This window comes from Caretta caretta, chromosome 24 (genome assembly GCF_965140235.1).
Source record: "Caretta caretta isolate rCarCar2 chromosome 24, rCarCar1.hap1, whole genome shotgun sequence".
NCBI lineage: Eukaryota > Metazoa > Chordata > Testudines > Cheloniidae > Caretta > Caretta caretta.
Genome location: NC_134229.1, coordinates 11,907,878 through 11,926,173, shown reverse-complemented (window position 1 = coordinate 11,926,173; position 18,296 = coordinate 11,907,878). Strand labels below are relative to the sequence as shown.

The following is an 18,296-nucleotide window of genomic DNA, read 5'->3' as shown; positions in this document are numbered from 1 at the left end:
GTCACTCTTTAACCTTCTTTTTGTTAAACTAAACGGCTTGAGCTCCTTGTGTCTATCACTATCAGGCCTGTTTTCTAATCCTTTGATCATTCTCATGACTCTTCTCTGAACCCTCTCCAACTGATCAACATCTTCTGGACTTGTGAACACCAGAGCTGGACACAGGATTTCAGCAGTAGTCACACTAATGCCAGTACAGAGGTAGAATAATCTCTCTATTCCTACTTGAAATTCCCCTGTGTAGGCGTCCCATGGTCATGTTAGCACTTTTAGCCACAGCGCTGGGTTCTCATGTTCTGCTGATTATCCACCTGTAGTGGTGCACAGGACCGGCTCTGGGCACCGGCAAAGCAAGCACGTGCCTGGGGCAGCACGATTCCGGGGGCGGCATTCCGGCCATCTTTTTTTTTTTTTGCTTGGGCAGTTGCGCTCTTGGAGCGGCAAAAAACCTAGAGCTGGCTCTGGTGGTGCAGGTGGCCCACTCCAGTAGGGGATGGGGCAGAACCGGTCAGTGAAGCTGTGGAAACCTGCAGTTAATTGGGAAAAGGCTTGTTAGGAGCCAGACAGGAGGCAACTGCTGGGGTAGCCCAGATCTAAGGTGCTGCCCAGCAGAGCAGAGAGTCTCTCCCTGACAAGTCTCTCCCTGTTGGGGGGAGGGGGAGGACTGGCTCCTAGGGATAGCACCTGAGCTAGAAAAGTGCTTGGCATGTTCAGGGGAGCCCAGGGTGAGCTGTGGCCCATTACCTGATAGGCTGCAGGCCCCTGCCAGATAGGGCCAAGAAGGTGCAAGGGCCAAGGGGAAGTAGCCCAGGGACGATAGGCAGACAAGGGGAGAGAAGGAGGGCAGAGAGGCTGCCGCTAGAGGGTCCCTGGGTCTGGACCCAGAGTAGCGGGCGGGCCTTAGTCCCCCCCTTGCACTGCACCTGGCCGCAGAGGGGCAGGGCCAATACAGACTGCAACTTGCCAGTGAAGTGAAGGGCTAGACTTTGGGTTGTGGTTGGCCCCTGCAGTGGGTGCAAGCCAAATGACAGCCGTGACCCCCCAGAAGGGGGGTAAGAAAGAAGTAGTGGGCACTGGCAGAGGGCAGTGTCCTGAAGAGGACACCACCGAGTGGGGGAGCAATGTGGGTCTGAAACAGCGGAGTAGAGCAGACAATGGGCAAGACACCACCCACTGAGGGTGTTCTGGAACTGGACTGAGCCAATTCCTGGGGCAACCACCAGGAGGTGCAGCAGTGGTGAGTCTGCACCTGGTCACACCACCACAACCCCCAAATCTTTTTCAGAGTCCCTGCTTCCCAGGGTAGAGTCCCCCATCTGTAAGCATGGCCTACATTCTGTGTTCTAGATGAGTACATTTTCATGTAACCATATTAAAATGCATATTGTTTCCATGTGCCTAGTTTACCAATTGATCCAGATCGCTCTGTGTCAGTCACCTGTCCTCTTCATTATTTATCACTCCCACAATTTTTGTGCCATCTGAAAACTTTATCAATGATGATTTTAGGTTTTCCTCCAGGTCATTGATTAAAAATGTTAATTAGTCTGGGGCCAAGAATCAATCCCTGCGGGACCCCACTGGAAACACACCCATTCAATGATGATTCCCTATTTACAGTTACATTTTGAGGCCTATCACTTACCAGCTTTTAATCCATTTCATGTGTATCATGTTAATTTTGTATCTGTGACCAGTTTGGTCAGAGAGACCCCCTTGGAACTGTCACCTGATGTGCTGAAGTTACCTCTGAGCCTGTTTTCCTGCCAGCTTGGGACTCCAGAACCCTGCCTTGTCGAGCCAGACATGCTAGCCTGCTGGAACATAGACCCAGGTCTGATCCATGCCCCCAAAGCTGCAGACTTTAACCAAAAACTGCTCAGCAGGTCACCTATCTCCAGCACCCAGACACCCAGTTCCCCATGGGATCCAAACCCCAAATAAATTCCTTATACTCTGTTGTGACAATGTGATGCAGCAGGGAGAGGGGAGTGTTGACCTGGGAATGTGCCCTGGGGATGGGAGACCTAGAGCCTGTAACCTGAACCAGGAGGCGGAGGTGACACCTCTGCCCAGGAATGTGATCAGAGGCTGCAGGAGGGAGGCTGCTGGGGGGATTTAGGATGGCTTGCAGGTAAATAAACACAACCTATTGTCCTATTTAAGGGTAGCCATCAAAATTCTAAGCCACCATTAATGGCCCACACTTTGCATAATTACAATAGGACCTCTGAGTTATACTTCATATTTCTAGCTTCAGATACAAGAATGATACATTCATACAAATAGGAGGAATATATTCAGTAGGTTATAACCTTTGTTATAATATCTTATTGCATAAAGCATATTCCAGTTGCATCATATTCACTCATAAAGCATATTTCCATAAAACATATGGAGTGCAAGGTTACAATATCACTGAAGTTTTTTAATCGAAATGTTGAGTGGTACCAAGCCAAACACCTTACAGAACATCAGCACTTTGCCTTTCTCAACCAAACTTGTAATTTCATCAGAAAAAGTTATCCAGTTATATCCACAGAATCTATTTTCCATAAATCCATGTTGCATGGCATTAATTATAGTACTCTCCTTTCATTCTTTATTAATCGAGTCCTGTATCAGCTGCTCCATTATCTTGTTCCGCTCCCAGGCAGCACACACCACTGGGGGAGCGGCTGCTTCACCCAGCCTGAGCTCAGCTACCAGGGCAGTCAGTTGCCAGAGCGCAAAGCAGCCCCATCGGGATGGCTCCTGAGAGAAAAAGAGACAGACACAACCCCTAGGCACCCATTGTCTCCACTGCACCCCGAGCCCTGTCCATGTATGCAATCAACCAGGACAGCTCCAGGGAAACATGCATCACCCTGAATACCAGGCAGGGCTCAGTCCAGGGAAGATAGGCATCTCCTGGCATCAGTTCATACAATAGTGATTTCTCAGATATGGACCTCTGGAGAAGATCTATCACCAGACACCTTCATTCTCTCTCTCTCTCTCTCTCTCTCTCTCTCTCCAACCATCTGTCCCCTACACACCCATCTATCTATCCCTATACACCTCCTCTATCTGTATACCTATCTATCCCCACACCCTCGTTCTATTGGGTTGGTACTGGAGCCCATCACCATGTGATCCGAGTGTCAGAGAATATCCACACAGTGGGCGTCTCTAGACAGGGCTGCAGTCATTCACCCTTATCTGTACATCATTGCTGCATCTGGCCTTAGAGTGAGTCCTGGGGGTTGGAAACTCAGGATAGGGAACACAAATAAATTCCAAAAAGAAAAGGAGTACTTGTGGCACCTTAGAGACTAACCAATTTATTTGAGCATGAGCTTTCGTGAGCTACAGCTCACTTCATCTGATGAAGTGAGCTGTAGCTCACGAAAGCTCATGCTCAAATAAATTGGTTAGTCTCTAAGGTGCCACAAGTACTCCTTTTCTTTTTGCGAATACAGACTAACACGGCTGTTACTCTGAAATAAATTCCACAAATTGGCACTACCTTCTGGGATGCTACCTGATGTACTGGGGTTTCACTGAGCCCCTCCTGCTCCATCAGCCTGGATTCCCTCTCCCTGGTTTGCTGAATTAGGCTCTCCGGCCTCTTGCAACACACACACACACACCCCGTAGGGCCACATCCAGCTGCAGACACAGACTGAAGTCAGCTCTGTGTGAGAGGATTTACCCAGCACTCACTTGCACACCCTCTTTGGGGAATAAACCCAAAATAATACTGTCTAATAATACCGTCTTGCGCTATATAGAAAGATCTGTACCGCGCAAGCTCATAAAAATTTGTCCTCTCCCTCAATGTGAAGAGAGATATGCACAACTTCTTGCCTCCCACATTTAGAAATTGCACAAACTGGGTTTAAAAATAAACAAAACAAATTTATTAACTATAAAAGGCAGATTTTAAGAGATTATAAGGGATAGCAAACAGAACATAGCGATTACTGAGCAAATAAAACAAAACAGGCATACTAAGCTTAAGATCTTAAAGAAACTAGTTTCAAGAAGAAATTTCTCACCCTAAATGTTATTTTAGGCAAGTTGCAGAGTTTCTGTAGTTTAGAGTTCCAGGTATTTCTTCTTAAAAATTGGACCCCTGTGTCAGTCTGGCTTCACCCCTGCCTTTCCTCTCAGGCTAGTTCCTTTATCCCTTCAGGTACTTTCAGCAGTCTTTCTTCTTGGGTAGGCAATGGAGGAGAAAGTCCTGTTTTCCTTATGCCCCAGTCTTTAATAAGATTTACATAAGGCAGGAATCTTTTGTTTCCCAGTCTTGATGTCCCCCTCCTTTTAGTGGAAAATTATTAGAAGTCCAAGATAGTTTTTATCATAGAATCATAGAGTATCAGTTGGAAGGGATCTCAGGAGGTCATCTAGTCCAACCCCCTGCTCAAAGCAGGACCAATCCCCAACTAAATCATCCCAGCCAGGGCTTTGTCAAGCCTGACCTTGGTGACAGGACCACCTGACCTAGAGTGTCACAGCTAGGTCCCAGGACACCTCTCAGGAAGGAGAGAGATTAGTATTTTTAAAGTCTTATTGTTTCTTCCTAATGGTCCACCAAAACTTATGGCCTGTTGTCTGACAGGTGTCTCCCAAATACATACACACACAGCTGTGATTATTACATAGTCAATATTCCTAACTTTAGATACATGCATACAAATTGGATAATCACATTCAGAAATCATAACCTTTCCAATTGTATCTTACAGGAGCCATCTTGCATAAAGTATATCTTAATTATGCCATATTCACATCATAACTATATTTCTGTAAAGAGTATGTAGCATAACTTCAGAGCTATGACTGGCACAGGCCATGGAGGACTGTGCCCACCCAGCATGACAGGATGAGTGTGTGCAGGCTTGTAGTTATATTGATCTCAGGATATGGAAGAGACAAGATGGGTGAGATAATACATGTTCCTGGACCAACTTCTAGTGGTGGAAGAGACCGACACAAGTTTCCAAGCTACACAGAGTTCAGGTCTGGACTGTGTGGCATCTGTGCAACAATGCAAGGTGCTAGGAGGCCTACAGGGCATCAGCTTGGAGCAGGGGAGGAGAATTGGAGAACCAGAGTGAGCTGTCCTGGTGACAGGCAGGATGAGGGGAGACAGACTGGTCCCTCCTAAGCTTCTGTGATCTCTGTGCCTAGGCCCCAAGCAGCCCTTGGCTTACCTTGGGGGCAGCTGGGTTAGAACATCCCAGGACCCAGGATGGCAAAGCCCAGCTGGGTCCCGCGGTCCCTCTTCCTAGCTAAGGCAAAGGCGAACTCGCTCCTAATCATCCGTGTCTGGTTCAGTCTAGTTTCCAACTCCCAAAGCAGTGAAGCAGGTGGATGGTCTCCCTGGCCAGTGAGTGATCTCTGTGCCAGGGGGGCTGTTCAGTAGAGAGCGCCCTGCACTGGGCTGGACGATCCGCTGGTAACTCCCCAGCAGACAACACAGCTCTCTGCGGCTGGGCTAGGGGAGGCGGTGGGGTTTGACTGGGAACGCAACCCTGGTGTACCTAAGACCCCGCTGCCGGGCGCTAGCAGGAATGCCTTCAGCCGCAGACGCCCACAGACAAGCTCCCTGCTACCGCTGGGGAAGTTGAGGCACGTAAAGAGGACGCACTTCGCCCCGAAGCCAGGAGCCCTGATTGTTCCCACCACCGGGGTCAACGGCTTCCCACGCTCAGCCAGGGGTTCCCAGCTGGCCGCGCTGCCATCACCTGGCTCAGACAGGAGCCAAGCGAACTTCACACGCCAGCTCCTGCGCTGCCCGGGCGGCGATGACCGAGACCCCGGCCCGGCCCGCCGCTCTCGCCCGTCGGGCCCATGCGCGGCGCGCACCGCCCCAGCTGCTGTCTGCGCCCCCGGCCCCGCGCAGGGCAGACGCAGCTACCAGGCGGAGCCTGGGACCGTCGCACCCCGCCGGCTCCCGGAGCGGCAGGGCGGGCCCGGCGACTGGAGACGCGGAGGGCACTCGGAGCTCTCGCAGGGCATTGGCTGTCCCCGTGGCAACGGGCGGCTTGGGGGGGGGGGCGGAGGCGCCGCCCCCTATTGTGTTGCTGGCGGGATCGGGGCCACGGGGGCCCTGGCTAGCTCCCTCCTGCCCGCCAGGCGCGTCCCAGCGAAGCGGCCGGCACGGGCTGGGGATGAGCGCCGGGGCCCCGGGAGCTTGCGCGGCGCCGACTCGCTGCCCGCCGGGTGCGGGTGCCCGGGAGAGGCCCTGCCGGTCCCGGAGCGTGTCCGGGCGCAGGCCGGGGGGGGACTGGCGACCGGACCATGGCGCCGAGGCTGCGCTAGCGCTCGGGGCGCCGCGCTGCGCTGCGCTGCCCGCGGAGGAGCCTTGAGTGCCCATGGCGAGCGCGCGCGCAGGTATCCGGGGGCGCCGGCCTGGGGGAGGCGGTTGTGCTGGGGCCGGACTCCTGGGTTCTGGGGGCGGGGGGGGTTCTCCAGGTACCTTAGCAGGGATGAGGGACTCCTGGGTTCTGCTCCCACTGCCCCCTCTGTGCCTCCGCTTCGCCGTCTGTAGTGACCCAGCCTCGGGGGGGAGGCGCTGAGATCCCGTGGGAAGGGTGAGCACAGGGAGGTGCGCGGGAAGAGGCTGCGGTGGGGGGCGAGCCTGGCCAATGGGGGCTGCCCGCGCCGGACGCCACCGTGTTTGTTTTTGAATGTTTTGCACCGGCGATGGCAGTGGGGCGGGGCGGGGGTGGCTGGGCGTGGGCAGGGGCTGGCCTTTGCCGTTGGCTGCAGGCACATTCGATCCCCACAGGAAAGTTGGTTTGTTTTCCGCATAAAAGCAGGGAAAGAAATCTCCTCTCGGGGCCCTTCATGGCAATCGGATCCGGGACCTAGAACAAAGGCAGCGGCCAGGTAGGAGCTCTGCTCAGCGCTGCTCCCCTTGCATGTGCCCAGGAGCACTGGGCCCTGGCAATGCCAAGGACAGGGAGTGGGGCTGGCAGAAAAATGGCCTGGTGGGAAAGGACAGGGAGAGCCTCCCCTGTCGGGTTCTGCCAGGCCGCATGCCCAGATCTCAGCACGAGGGCACTAAGGAAGAGAGGCAGGTCCAATGCTACACCAGGACACTGAGCTGGAGAGGGTTCCTGCCGGGCATGTGCTTCTTATTAACGGAGTCATCAGCTGGGAAGAGCCCCAGCAAAGCAGAATGCAAAGGCTCCCAACCGCCAGAGGACTGGAGGAGCAGGGCTGTGCCCCCACCCCCATATCCAGGGGTCCCTGGGCTGGGGATAGGTAAGGTACCCAAAGGGGCTGGCTGGCTGAGGGCTCCATGCCTGTCCCGGAGGGAGCTCTTGCTGTACCTAGAAGGGCACAAACTCTGGGGGAACTAGGTGAGAGAGAAGTGATGAAAAGAGAAGAGCAAATGAAGGATGAAAGAAGGCACAGGAGGGGAGAGCTGTGATGGGAAGAGGAGAGGGGGCTGAAAGAGCTGCAGGCAAGGATCTCCTTTTGATTGCCCCACTCTGCAAGACCTCCTCCTGCTCCTCCACAGACAGCTGGCTGATTGAGAGATGGGCTGAGGGACTCTCCTGAAGTAAGGCTAGCAACTCCCTGCATGCCATGTTGCTATTAACAGAGCAGGAAGAGAAAGGGGTGCAAATGGGAGGCAGATGCTTTCTGAGCGCTTGGCTATGCTGTGTCTAGCTGGGGCAGTGACATGCTGGGACTGTTCTGCTCAGACCAGCTAGGGAGCTACTCCCTAAGGGCTTTGTGCTGGTTTATTTCCTAGGTGTTTCTTCGAGCTCCCGATAGTCCACAGGAGACCAAAGGGCAGCTGGGAGGTGAGACAAGCTGGATCGTGCCTGGACTGCAGCGCCTGGTCTGTGCTAGCTAAGGGCTCTTGGTTTGAGGAGTGGCACTTTCCCATCAGGCCACCAAAGCACAGAACCTAGGAACAGTACCAAGGAGTCTCCTGCACTCCTGGCCCTAACGGGCCTCACCTAGGGGGACACCAGCCCCTTCTGTCCCATCGCACAGCCATTCGGTCCTCCCACCCTCCTCCCCCACCCTGGGTCTGGTCTCTAACTGTGCAGTGCGGCGAGCCGGAGGACTTGGGACAGGGGGTGCAACGTGGCTATAAGGGGAGCTGTGCTATGAATTGGTGTTTATGGATTGCCTACCTCAGCCTGTTCACCAACAACCTTGCTGAAGGTAAGTGGGTGAACATAGCACGCTGTATTGTGCAGCCCCACAGCTGTATGCACCAGGGGCCTGACCCGGAGCCACTGAACCCAATGGAGCCTTTCTGTGGGTTTGAATTGGATTTGATCAGGCCCCAGAGCTTGGGGTGTGCAGCGGGGAGGGTGCAGGAGCCACTGAGGTCATGATTAGAGCAGCAAAGAAGGCTAGTGCCCCTCTGGGGGACCATGTTCATGAAGAGCAGAGACAGTGATGCTGCTGAACTGCCAAAGAGGAGGGGGTGGGAGGGAATCCCAGACGTTCACCCCTTGCCAGGGAGGTGGTGCCCTGCCCAGATGCCCAGGCAGCAGGTTACATTAAGGGAGCTCTACTGGGGATGCTCAATCTCTCTGACCATGACGACTGGATGCCTGAGGGCCCCTGGCACTGCCCCTGCCCTGGAGTTCCAGCAAGCAGCCTGCAGGGCTCTTCGAGAGAGTTATTTCCTGCTGCAAAGGGTCTGGGGTGGGGGATGCAGTACCCCCCCCCACACACACTTACTCCATTCCTTTCTCTTCGGCCCTGCATTCTGCAGTGATGTGGATGTGGGTATCCACGGACCATGTTTGTGGATTAGTTGTGGTTACAAACTTTGTATCCATGCAGAGCTCTAACAAGGGGGGTGAAGACGGTGCCCTTCCTCTGTGAAGGGCGCTGGGATGTGGGGATGGAACACACTGTGTTGTTGTGGCACACACAGCAAAGACGGGGCCCCAGGTAAAGCCGGGCAGGACGCAACCTTAGCTCTCACCTTCTTCTGCCTTTTTGGAGTGTGAGTGGCACCCCACGGGGCTCCCTCGTCATCAGCAGAGTAGTGCGAGGCACTCTCCAGGAGTCACTTATGGCCCCAGGAGCCGTTCCCTCTCAGGGTTTTGAATCCAGCTCTGAGAGCGCCATGCCCAGGGTGCTGGGTGTAATGGGCCCTGTCTCGCTGCAGGGTATTGGGTGGGGCAGGGTACATGGGCTCTCCTTGCATAACCTGGATACCTGTGGGAGCATCCCAACTTGGGGCTTGGCTGACTGATGCGGTGCTGTGTCTGAGCTCCAGGACATAGCAGGGGCTCCACTGGAGATGGTGGGCTGCAGCTCATGGGATGTCCTCCCCATGAGTGTGAAATCTCCCTGTGCTGGCCCTACAGGTAACGGCCAGGTGAAGTCTCAGGCTGTGGTTGGGCGTGTCGGAGAGAGCGTGATCCTGGGCTGTGACCTCCTGAACGCAGAGGAGGCACGCCCCCATCTCTATGTGATCGAGTGGGTCCGCTTCGGCTTCCTCCTCCCCATCTTTATCAAATTTGGGCTCTATTCCCCACGCATCGATCCGGAGTACGTAGGTGAGTGCATGCTGGGACAGCAGTGAAAAGGTAAACCTGTTGGGAGGACCTGGGGGCTGGGATGTAGCAGAGGGGATGCTGGTGTGTATCTGAGTAGGAGAAGTCTGGGGGGAGGAGGAAGGCTGGGACGTAGCAGAGGGGATGCTGGTACATATGGAGGTAGGGTAAGTCGGGGGTAGGGCTGGGAGGTAGCAGAGGCGATGCTGGTGTATATGGAGGTAGGGGAAGTAGGGGGTGAGGCTGGGACGTAGCGGAGGGGATGCTGGTGTCTATTGGGGATGGAGAAGTCCTGCGGGGCTGGGAGGTAACAGAGGGGACACTGGTGTATATGGGGTAGGAGAGTTGGGGGTGGGGCTGGGACTTAGCAGAGGGGACTCTGGTGTATATCGAGGTAGACGTGGCAGGGTGGAATGTAGCAGAGGACATGCTGGCATGTCTTGGGGCTGGAGGCTCTCTAGGTGGGACACACCGATGGGGGAGCAGTAGGGCAGTGGCTGGTTCTGTGGCATGTGATCCAGTGTCTGAGGTGCAGTCCGTGGGCTGGCCTTACACAGCTGCATGGTGTTTGCCTTCCCTGAGGCGAGCCCATCCCACCCTGGGGCCCAGAGGAGTTTCCTGGCAGGAGCCCTGGGTTCCCTCCCGTGACTGCAGTATCTGGTGACTGGCCAGGCCCCCGGAGGGTGAGGCCATGGCATTCCCTGTGCTGGACTAGCTCTGGGTCTTCTTGTGTGTACAGCGCCCTAGTGCTCTACCTGCCGCACGCTCCTCCCCGCCCCCACGGCTGGGCCCCAGCCGAGGGCTGCTGCTGTCAGGCTGCATTAGTCACGCCCCATGGGCTGTGTAGCGCAGCAGGCAGGGCTCTCACCCTGCCCATGCCAGCTGGAGGAAGGGATGGCCATGGGGCAAGGCAGGGAGGTGAAGGGGTCCGTCCCTGCAGCTCGGACTGACTGGTCTGACCCTCTCCGCTGATAGGGATGGGAGTGTGGAGGAAGTGGGGGGAGGGGCGCTGTGAGGGGCTGCAGGGGGGGTTCCCTCCCCCATCCTCTTATGCCTAAGGCTCTGTGCTGATGGGGGTGGGGGAGGCAAATCTGGCCTCAGCCACACACAGCCCAGCTGAGTGTGGGGGAGGGGATGGGGCTGTGGACACATCAATGGGCACCTGCTGAGGCAGGAAACTCCCATAGTGTGACCCTCCCCTTATTGATGTGCTGGTGGCCTCCACTTGCAGGGAGACTCTCCTCCCTCCAGCCTGGGAACAGGCCTGTCTGGGGCTTTGTGAGACAGGTACACTGCCAGGCTCTGAGCCCGCATCCATGCATGGCGTCACATGTCTGCACTTGAATGGGAGTGTTTCAGTGGCTCGGTGGTAAATCTTTGCCTTGCACTAGAGTGTACTAGTCTCTGTTGGTCTGTGTCTTGCTGCCCAAAGTGCAGGCATCCTGCTCGGCGCAGGGCAAAGGGAAACTGGGAGGAAGCGGCACGCCACACCGGGAGCTGGACTCCCTGCAGCACAGAACCTTGCGGGGGCACCATGGGGCTGGGGCTGCTGAAAGAAGGCAGGCAGCAGATGAAGGTCCCGGCCTGAACAAGTCGCTGGCCTCTTTGTGCTGTGCGCAGGAGCTGGGTGCCTTGGGCCTGGGCCACACAAAGGCTCTTTCTTGCCAGGGTCAGAGGTCAGATTGACGCTGCTCCTGGGATCTTTGTTACATTCTAATCCCATAATCCCAACTGGGGCCTGCTGCTGCCAGGGGAAATTCATGCCTGGGAGCCAACCGCCACCTGGGCCTCCTGGCAGTTCCTGTGGCTCTGGGATGAGCTGCGATCCCATGGGAAGAACTGCAGGGAGCCCTTGGCACAACCTTGAGCGTGGGCTTTTGCGTGACAGTCACAGTCTCTTCCTTTCCGCAGTTGCACTGCCGTTGCATCACAGCCCCCAGCCCCTGTGTTACCACTCACCCCCCATACTTCTCTTCACAGCCTCCTGGCTCCTGTTACAATCCCCGAGCTGCCCCATCCACAGTGCCATGTGTCACACCCACCTTCCGAGTCACAGCCCCCCCACCCCCATCTACACCAACCTGCATCACAGCCCCTGGCTCCTGTTACTATCCCCACACCCCATCTGCACTTCTCTTCACAGCTCCTCCATTCCCCACTCCTGTGTTACAGGCCCCCCGCTGCCCCATCCACACTGCCCCTGTGTCACAGACCCCCGCCCCATCCTCACTGCCCTGTGTTACAGACCCCCACTCCTGTGTTACAGCCCCCCCACTGCCCCATCCACACTGCCCCGTGTCACAGCCCCCCCGCCCCATCCACACTGCCTTGTGTCACAAACCCCCGCCCCATCCTCACTGCCCTGTGTTACAGACCCCCACTCCTGTGTTACAGCCCCCCCACTGCCCCATCCACACTGCCCCGTGTCACAGCCCCCCCGCCCCATCCACACTGCCCTGTGTCACAGACCCCCACTTCTGTGTGACAGCCCCCACCACCGCCCCATCCACACTGCCCCTTTGTCACAGCCTGCTGTCACAGCCCTCCCGCTGAATCCACACTGCACCTGTGTCACAGCCCAGTGTGACAGCCCCCCAACCCCATCCTCACTGCCCTGTGTCACAGACCACCCCACTCCTCTGTTACAGCCCCCCCTTCCCCCACTGCCCCATCCAGCCTACCCCTGTGTCACAGCCCCATGCGCACTGTGTCATAATCCCCTGACCCGTGTCCCACCCCTCCACCTCATCCATGCTGCCTCGTGTCACAGTACTGCCCATCAGCTACACCTACCCGGAATGTCCAATATTCCCTGCTCCCCACCCCACCCTTGTTGCCCTGAGTACCAGACAGCTCCCCCTACAGGAGAGGACTAAGTCCTACAACACCGTGGAACTGGGCACTGTCCTGCCTGTTCAGGCCCCAGCCAATCGCAGCTCCAAGAGTCGTTCAGTATTTGGGGACAAACAGAACTAAAATCTCCTTGGGAGACACAGAAGGACACACACATGCACACCACTCCCTCTCTCAAGCCAGCCCTGGGTTAGGATCTCTGTGTCTGAAGCATCCTCTAGACCCTCTGTCCCCGCCACACACACTGGGACTGAGCCAGCCTTTCTCCACACTTTTGTGGCTTGATCGCTGCTGGAGTCCTGGGGCTGTGCGCGCTGCCTGCTCAGCCCTGCCTGGTGGGTCACTTGAAGGTTGAGCTTGGGGAGGGGATTTCGGCAAAGCTGCTAATTGGCAGTACTGGGTGGAGTGGGATTTGGAGCGAAGCTGCTGGAGAGGGGGCAGTGGCGTGGGAGGGGGATGTTCTTCTACTCAGAGGGTATTTAAAGTGGAACAGTGGCAGATTTTCAGGGCTCTTTGCAAACGCAGAGGCGTGAGCAACAGGATCTTCTCTTAGTGAAAGGGAATGCTGAAAGCTTTGGTTTGGGGCAGAATGGGAGGGCCGGCTGTGGGGCTGGGGACTGACAGCCCTGCAGGCCAGGGCAGAGGCTGGGGGCACTAACACAAACCACATCCCAATAAAGGTCTGTTACAGCCAGACTCTGGGGGACAGGGTGGGATAGATCTGGGGCACCCAAACTTTGCCCAGGCAAGGCTGCATTGGCAAGCTATAGCAGGAGTATCCCTCCAGCGTGAGCAGGGCTGGCTGCAAAAATATTGCTGGACTTTGTTTCAAAAGCAAAAATTTAAAAAAAAGTAAATCCCTCCTGTGCCCAAGCTGGCCAATGAGAGCTGACGTCTTGGACACCAAAATGCAGACCAAGAAAAGCCTGTTGCCAGCAGGGTGGCCCTGCACCCATGGAAATCGCAGCTTTCAACATGGGTTGAGTTGGGGAGGATTTAGGAGAAAAATGATCATTATATTTCAGCCAGCTGGTGTGGGAGAGACACTGCCGTGGAGGTGGGAGGAGTTGATATACACTATTTATCTGAAAAACTTGGCCCAGCTTTGCTGCTCAGCTGACAATTATGGAGTGCTGCCCCCAAGCCCTTGGGCGAGTCCCACTGGGCTCCCCCGCCCACTCTCAGATCACCAGCAGGAAAGACTCTGCCTTCAGAATGGAGCTAATTCCACCTGTCTGTCTCCTAATGCCTTTAAGCCCATCCCCACTGCCAGGATGAAGCACAAGCCAGACTGGAATCCAGTTCCTCTCCTCTGGCTGTGCTGACTTGCAGGACTAACGAGGGAGCTGATGGGACTCTGATGCCTGGACAAAGGGAGTGATTTGTTGAGTAGCAAGATACTACCTTGAAATAGCTAATCTTCAGAGTAGGAGTGTGTGCACGTTAACATTTAGGGGCTTGCTCCCAGCATGCACTGCTCTGTCCTTGGTTTGGGCAGTTGAGCTGCCCTCTGGGCTGCGGGTGGGCTGTAGAGTCCCTGGGTCAGGCTCTTTCCTGGCAGCGGGGACCACACATGGTTCAGCTTGCTCGTTCTGCATGGCTGGCCATGGGAGGGGAGCCTATGCCCAAGCTGTTCACAGTCCTGCTTCCTCACCACGACCCCTGGCTCACAGCTGCTGGCTGGGTTACTGCTGGGCAACTGCACACCTCCCCAGTCTGGGGGGTTTCTGCCTCCTGGTGCTCACTTATGACTGGGGGATGGTCTTGCATTGCCTTTTCCCCTACACTCTGACCTAGTCTCTGTGGAGACCAACTATTTCCTCCCCACACCTCTCCAGGGCCTCTGGCTCCAAGTCTGTCCTGAGGTCTGAAAGGCATTCTTGGCTGGCCGGGCTCTGGGATCCAGAGGCACCACCAGCCCTGTTCGTTCCCTGGTCAGAGAGCTGCCCCACTCAGCCTGTGGCTCAGAGCTGGCTCCTTTCTCTCTGCAGCCATGGCTGCTGTTCCTGGTATGTGAGCTGCTGAGGGCAGGGGTCTTGCCAGGGCCGTTGAATGCAGGGTTCAGTGCTGCTCGCAGGCATCTCTGCAGCAGTGAGGTGCTCCCCCGATGCTACCTACTGGCCAGACCTGAAAGCACAGCAGCTTGTGGGGCCTCTCAGGGACAGCCCAGCCAAGGCTCCCAGCATGCTACATAGATTATCAGGGTTGGAAGGGACCACCTCAGGAGGTCATCTAGTCCAACCCCCACTCAAAGCAGGTCCAGTCCCCAATTTTTGCCCCAGATCCCTAAATGGCCCCCTCAAGGATTGAACTCACAACCTTGGGTTTAGCAGGCCAATGTTCAAACCACTGAGCTATCTCTCCCCCCAAGATGGAGAGAGATGCTACAGGCATGTTTGTCACTGGTTAAGAGCCTGGTTTGGCTTAGCTCCCTGGAATCATAATGCAATGTCAACCAGTCAGTGCTTCATCCTCCCAGGGCACCATCCTGGGCCTTTAGGTCTTTTGGAGGAGGATTTAAAAGCCTTGGGTTCTGTCTGCTTTGTGCAGGCAGTTCAAGATCCCAGGCAATTCCTCTTGATGCTAAACTTTTGCTGTGTTGGCCGGTTGCCACCTCCCCAGAGGTGGTTGCACTAAAGTACTTCTGTGTGCATCAGCCCTAATGCAGGTGCAGTGCCATGCATGGAAGCATTCTCCAGCGGCGGAGACCATGTCGGGGGGATGATGTATTTCGGGGTGGACTGGGATACTGACAGTGTGTCTCTACTCCCAATAGTGACTGCCATAACGGCACATTTCCTCCTCGCCCCAGCCAGCTCTGCGGAATGCAGCAATTCCCAGCAGCCCGGCATGCTCCAGGAGCCACTCCTGCGGGGGCAGCGGCAATGCAACCGGGGAGAAGTTCAAGTTGGCCACACTGGGGCAAAAGGGCCACCCAGGGGAGGGCAGCAAGAGGTTTGCCGAGCCCCTCTCCTGGTACTGATGGGGGAAAGAGAAGAACCTGGTTTGACTCATGGAGTGCATGGAGGGAGCCTGGGGCTGGCACATGGAAAAGCAGATAGATACTGACCAGAGGGACCCAATTAAGGGCAGAGGGGGTGCAGCTGTGACGGTCACTGGCCCCAAGGCAGAGTTGCACGGGAGTGTGTGTGGGGGGGGTGGGCTGCCAGAGGCTGCTAGGCCTAGAGCTGTGCTGGGGGCAGAGGCTGGGAAGGCGCTGGGCTCAGGGCAGAGCTAGGCTGGGGGGAGGGGCTGAGAGGTTGCTGAGCCCAGGGCAGAGCCCTGCTGAGGGGAGAGGGCAGGGCTGGATCCAAGGTAGAGCCAGGAAGGGGCAGGGCTGGGCCCAGGGCAGAGCCCTGCTGGGAAGAGGAGGACTGGGAGGGTGCTGGCTGTGCTGGGGGGAGACGGCAGAGCTGGGGGCTGGGCCAGGGTAGAGCCAGGAGGGGGCAGGGCTGGGCCCAAGGCAGAGCTATGCTGTGGAGAGGGCCTGGGAGGACCCTGAGCCCAGGGCAGAGTCCTGGGGCTGCTCAGTGACACCCTTGTTCCCATGGCAACTGGCTGCTGAGGGTGAGTTAGGAGTGGGGTGGGGGCGGGGCCTGCCAGTGGGAAGTGCCTGCAGTTTCACCAGGGAGGTCAGGCTGGGATTTCACATGGGATTTCAGTCCCGTGTTGCTGCAGTTCCCATGTGGCGCTTTTCAAACAGCTCCAGCCGTTGGGAGCAGCTGCCAGGAAGCATCTCATGCACACCCCCGCCTGTGGCATGCCCCCCGGGCCCGTGATCAGGGGAAGGCAATTCCTCAGGATGCAGCTGCTGCTGGTGAGGCAGGTGCATGTGCTGGGCCTGGGGCAGGTCATGACTCTTGCTGTCTCCTGGAAGGTTGCTTCCTCCACGCTCCCATGTGCTGCTAGGTGGGCTCCCTGTGAAATCAAGGTGGGGCTCTGGGGGCCAGGAGTCACTCTCCCTGCCCAGAGGCCCAAAGACGCAGGATCTTAGTGCCGCTAGACAAAGCAAGCCCTTCCTAATCTAGGCCCTAAAGTCTGAGCCATGGCCCTCTGTCCCTGCCTGGCAGCTGGGTGCAACCACACGCAGACAGGACTGGCTAAGGCAGGGCATGGAGTTCCTCTCTCCCTAGGGGCTGGTGGCAGGTGTCCTGATCTTGCCAGCCTCGGTCTGCCTGACTTAGGGATGGCTCCATGGGGGCTGCTTTGGGGTGGCATTTGGAGGCCCCTGGGAATGGATTCAAACCAGACCAAGTGGTGCCTGCACACCATGGATACAGGTGAGTAGAGCAAGGTCCAGGGGAGTTGCTTCCGGCCTGCTGCAAGGAATTGAGTGTGGGGCACGGAGGGGGCAGCCGCCGAGCCCCATGTAAATCCCCGCCTGGGACAAGGATGCGGCACCAGTGCTGCTGCCTGGGGAGGTGTGAACAGTTCTTCCACTCTCCCGCCCTCCTTTTTCTCCTCCTTTCCCCATCTTCCCCATGTCCATCAGTGCAGCCCCTGCCTTCCACTCCCATCCCTGACCTGCCACTCCTGCTTCCAGACACAGGAGCAGCTAATGCGGGGAGCTGCAGCCTTTGAAAGGTGGTTGCTAAGCAATGGGAGGCTGGGGTTGCTAAAGTCAATGATGTTTTGTTGCCAATCCTCTTGGTGAGTGAGGGGGAAGGAATGGGCAGAGCCAGTGCAGGGATTATGGAGGGGTTGGGGGAAGGGATCAGGGAGGGGTCCCCACTGCAGTCTTTTTGCAGGGTTTAGTTCCTTCCAATGGGGCCTTTGTTTAGGAGCCTGGCTGCTGCTCCAGGGTGGGGGAGGGGAATTCCCCAGAGCTCCCCGCCTCACTGACTCTGCTACCCACCCCCACCTGGCCCTGCCCGTGTGATACCCAGCACCCCTCCTCCTTGCCTGGAGGCCTGGGGCCTCTCAGCAGGCAGGCACAGAAAGGGCAGAGTGGGATGGGGGAAGAAGGATTCCAGGCAGCCCTGGGCCTAAATTTGAGCAGTCCCAGGGGCTGCTCTAATTGACCCAGGCTGCAGACCAGAATTGCTGGAGCATATTCCCCTTTGCCAGGCAGTTGCAAGGGGTTAGCAAAGGGGATGCTAGGCCTGTGCTGCACCTGCACTGGGCACCATTATAGCAGGGCTGGGATCTGGCCCCTTATATACACTGGCAATTTGCCTCAGCTCCACCTAGTGCAGCCCCTCTGGCAATCAGTCGCAGCTGGGGGAGCACTAGGCATACCAGCATTACCGACTCACCTGGGCCCGCTCTAAGCAGGGTTAGGCCACGTGGCAGTTAATGCGCTACTGGCTGGTCTACACTGCTGCCCTTCACTATGGATGCAGCAAGTCCGGTCATATTGTTGAGAGTAAGCCTGGGTAAACTGAGTTTACCCACTTCCTGTTTGGGGCTGTGGAGTTTAGGTTAGGTTAGTTTAGCCATTTCATTGTTTATGTCTACAACCCTGCAGAGGGGCTGGTGCAGGGACAGGGAATCCCAGCAAAATGCTGGTGTGTACCCAGCCTGAAAGGGGATTGTGAGCGTAAGGCTTGGGGCAGAGGGCTGGTGAGCACACACATATGTGTGAAAGTGCACGGACGTCTGGGGGGTGGGGGAAGGCGGGGGAGTATGTAGCAACCTGCCACCAGACCAGGAATGGACACTACTGATAAATGGGCACAAACACAGCAGGACACCCTCCTGGTGCACATCTAAGCCCTGTGACTGGGGTCTCTGTGACATGCGGGCTGTGGCTACACTAGAATGGGTTTGCCAGTGGAGCTTAAAATCATAGGGTTAGAAGAGACTGCAAAGGTCATCCAGTCTAACCCCGTGCCAAGATGCAGGATTTGTTGTGTCTAAACCATCGCAGACAGATGGCTCCAGCCTCCAGTGAGGAAGCTTCCACAACCT

At 56.5% G+C, this 18,296-nt stretch overlaps 1 protein-coding gene and 1 long non-coding RNA gene across 5 annotated transcripts in view; one reads left to right on the top strand and one right to left on the bottom strand.

Annotated features, from left to right (window-relative positions):
• Positions 1 to 2,407: 2,407 nt before the first annotated feature.
• On the bottom strand, positions 2,408 to 6,673 carry LOC125626199 (uncharacterized). Its single transcript, XR_007353690.2, has 2 exons — positions 6,470 to 6,673; positions 2,408 to 2,754 (listed from the first exon to the last, which is right to left on the bottom strand). It is a non-coding gene; the product is annotated as an uncharacterized LOC125626199 (long non-coding RNA).
• IGSF9 (immunoglobulin superfamily member 9) overlaps positions 6,258 to 18,296 on the top strand; it is a 52,241-nt gene continuing 40,202 nt past the window's right edge. Inside the window, exons 1-4 of one of the 4 annotated variants that reach the window (XM_048828895.2) lie at positions 6,294 to 6,384; positions 6,810 to 6,882; positions 7,757 to 8,178; positions 9,345 to 9,536. In XM_048828895.2, the coding sequence (XP_048684852.2) occupies positions 8,121 to 8,178; positions 9,345 to 9,536 (250 nt within the window). In that variant the 5' untranslated portion in view covers positions 6,294 to 6,384; positions 6,810 to 6,882; positions 7,757 to 8,120. Of the gene's footprint in view, positions 6,385 to 6,734; positions 6,883 to 6,904; positions 7,261 to 7,756; positions 8,179 to 9,344; positions 9,537 to 18,296 lie in introns of those variants that run through there. The other 3 variants (XM_048828896.2, XM_075122973.1, XM_075122974.1) reach the window with 3 other exon arrangements.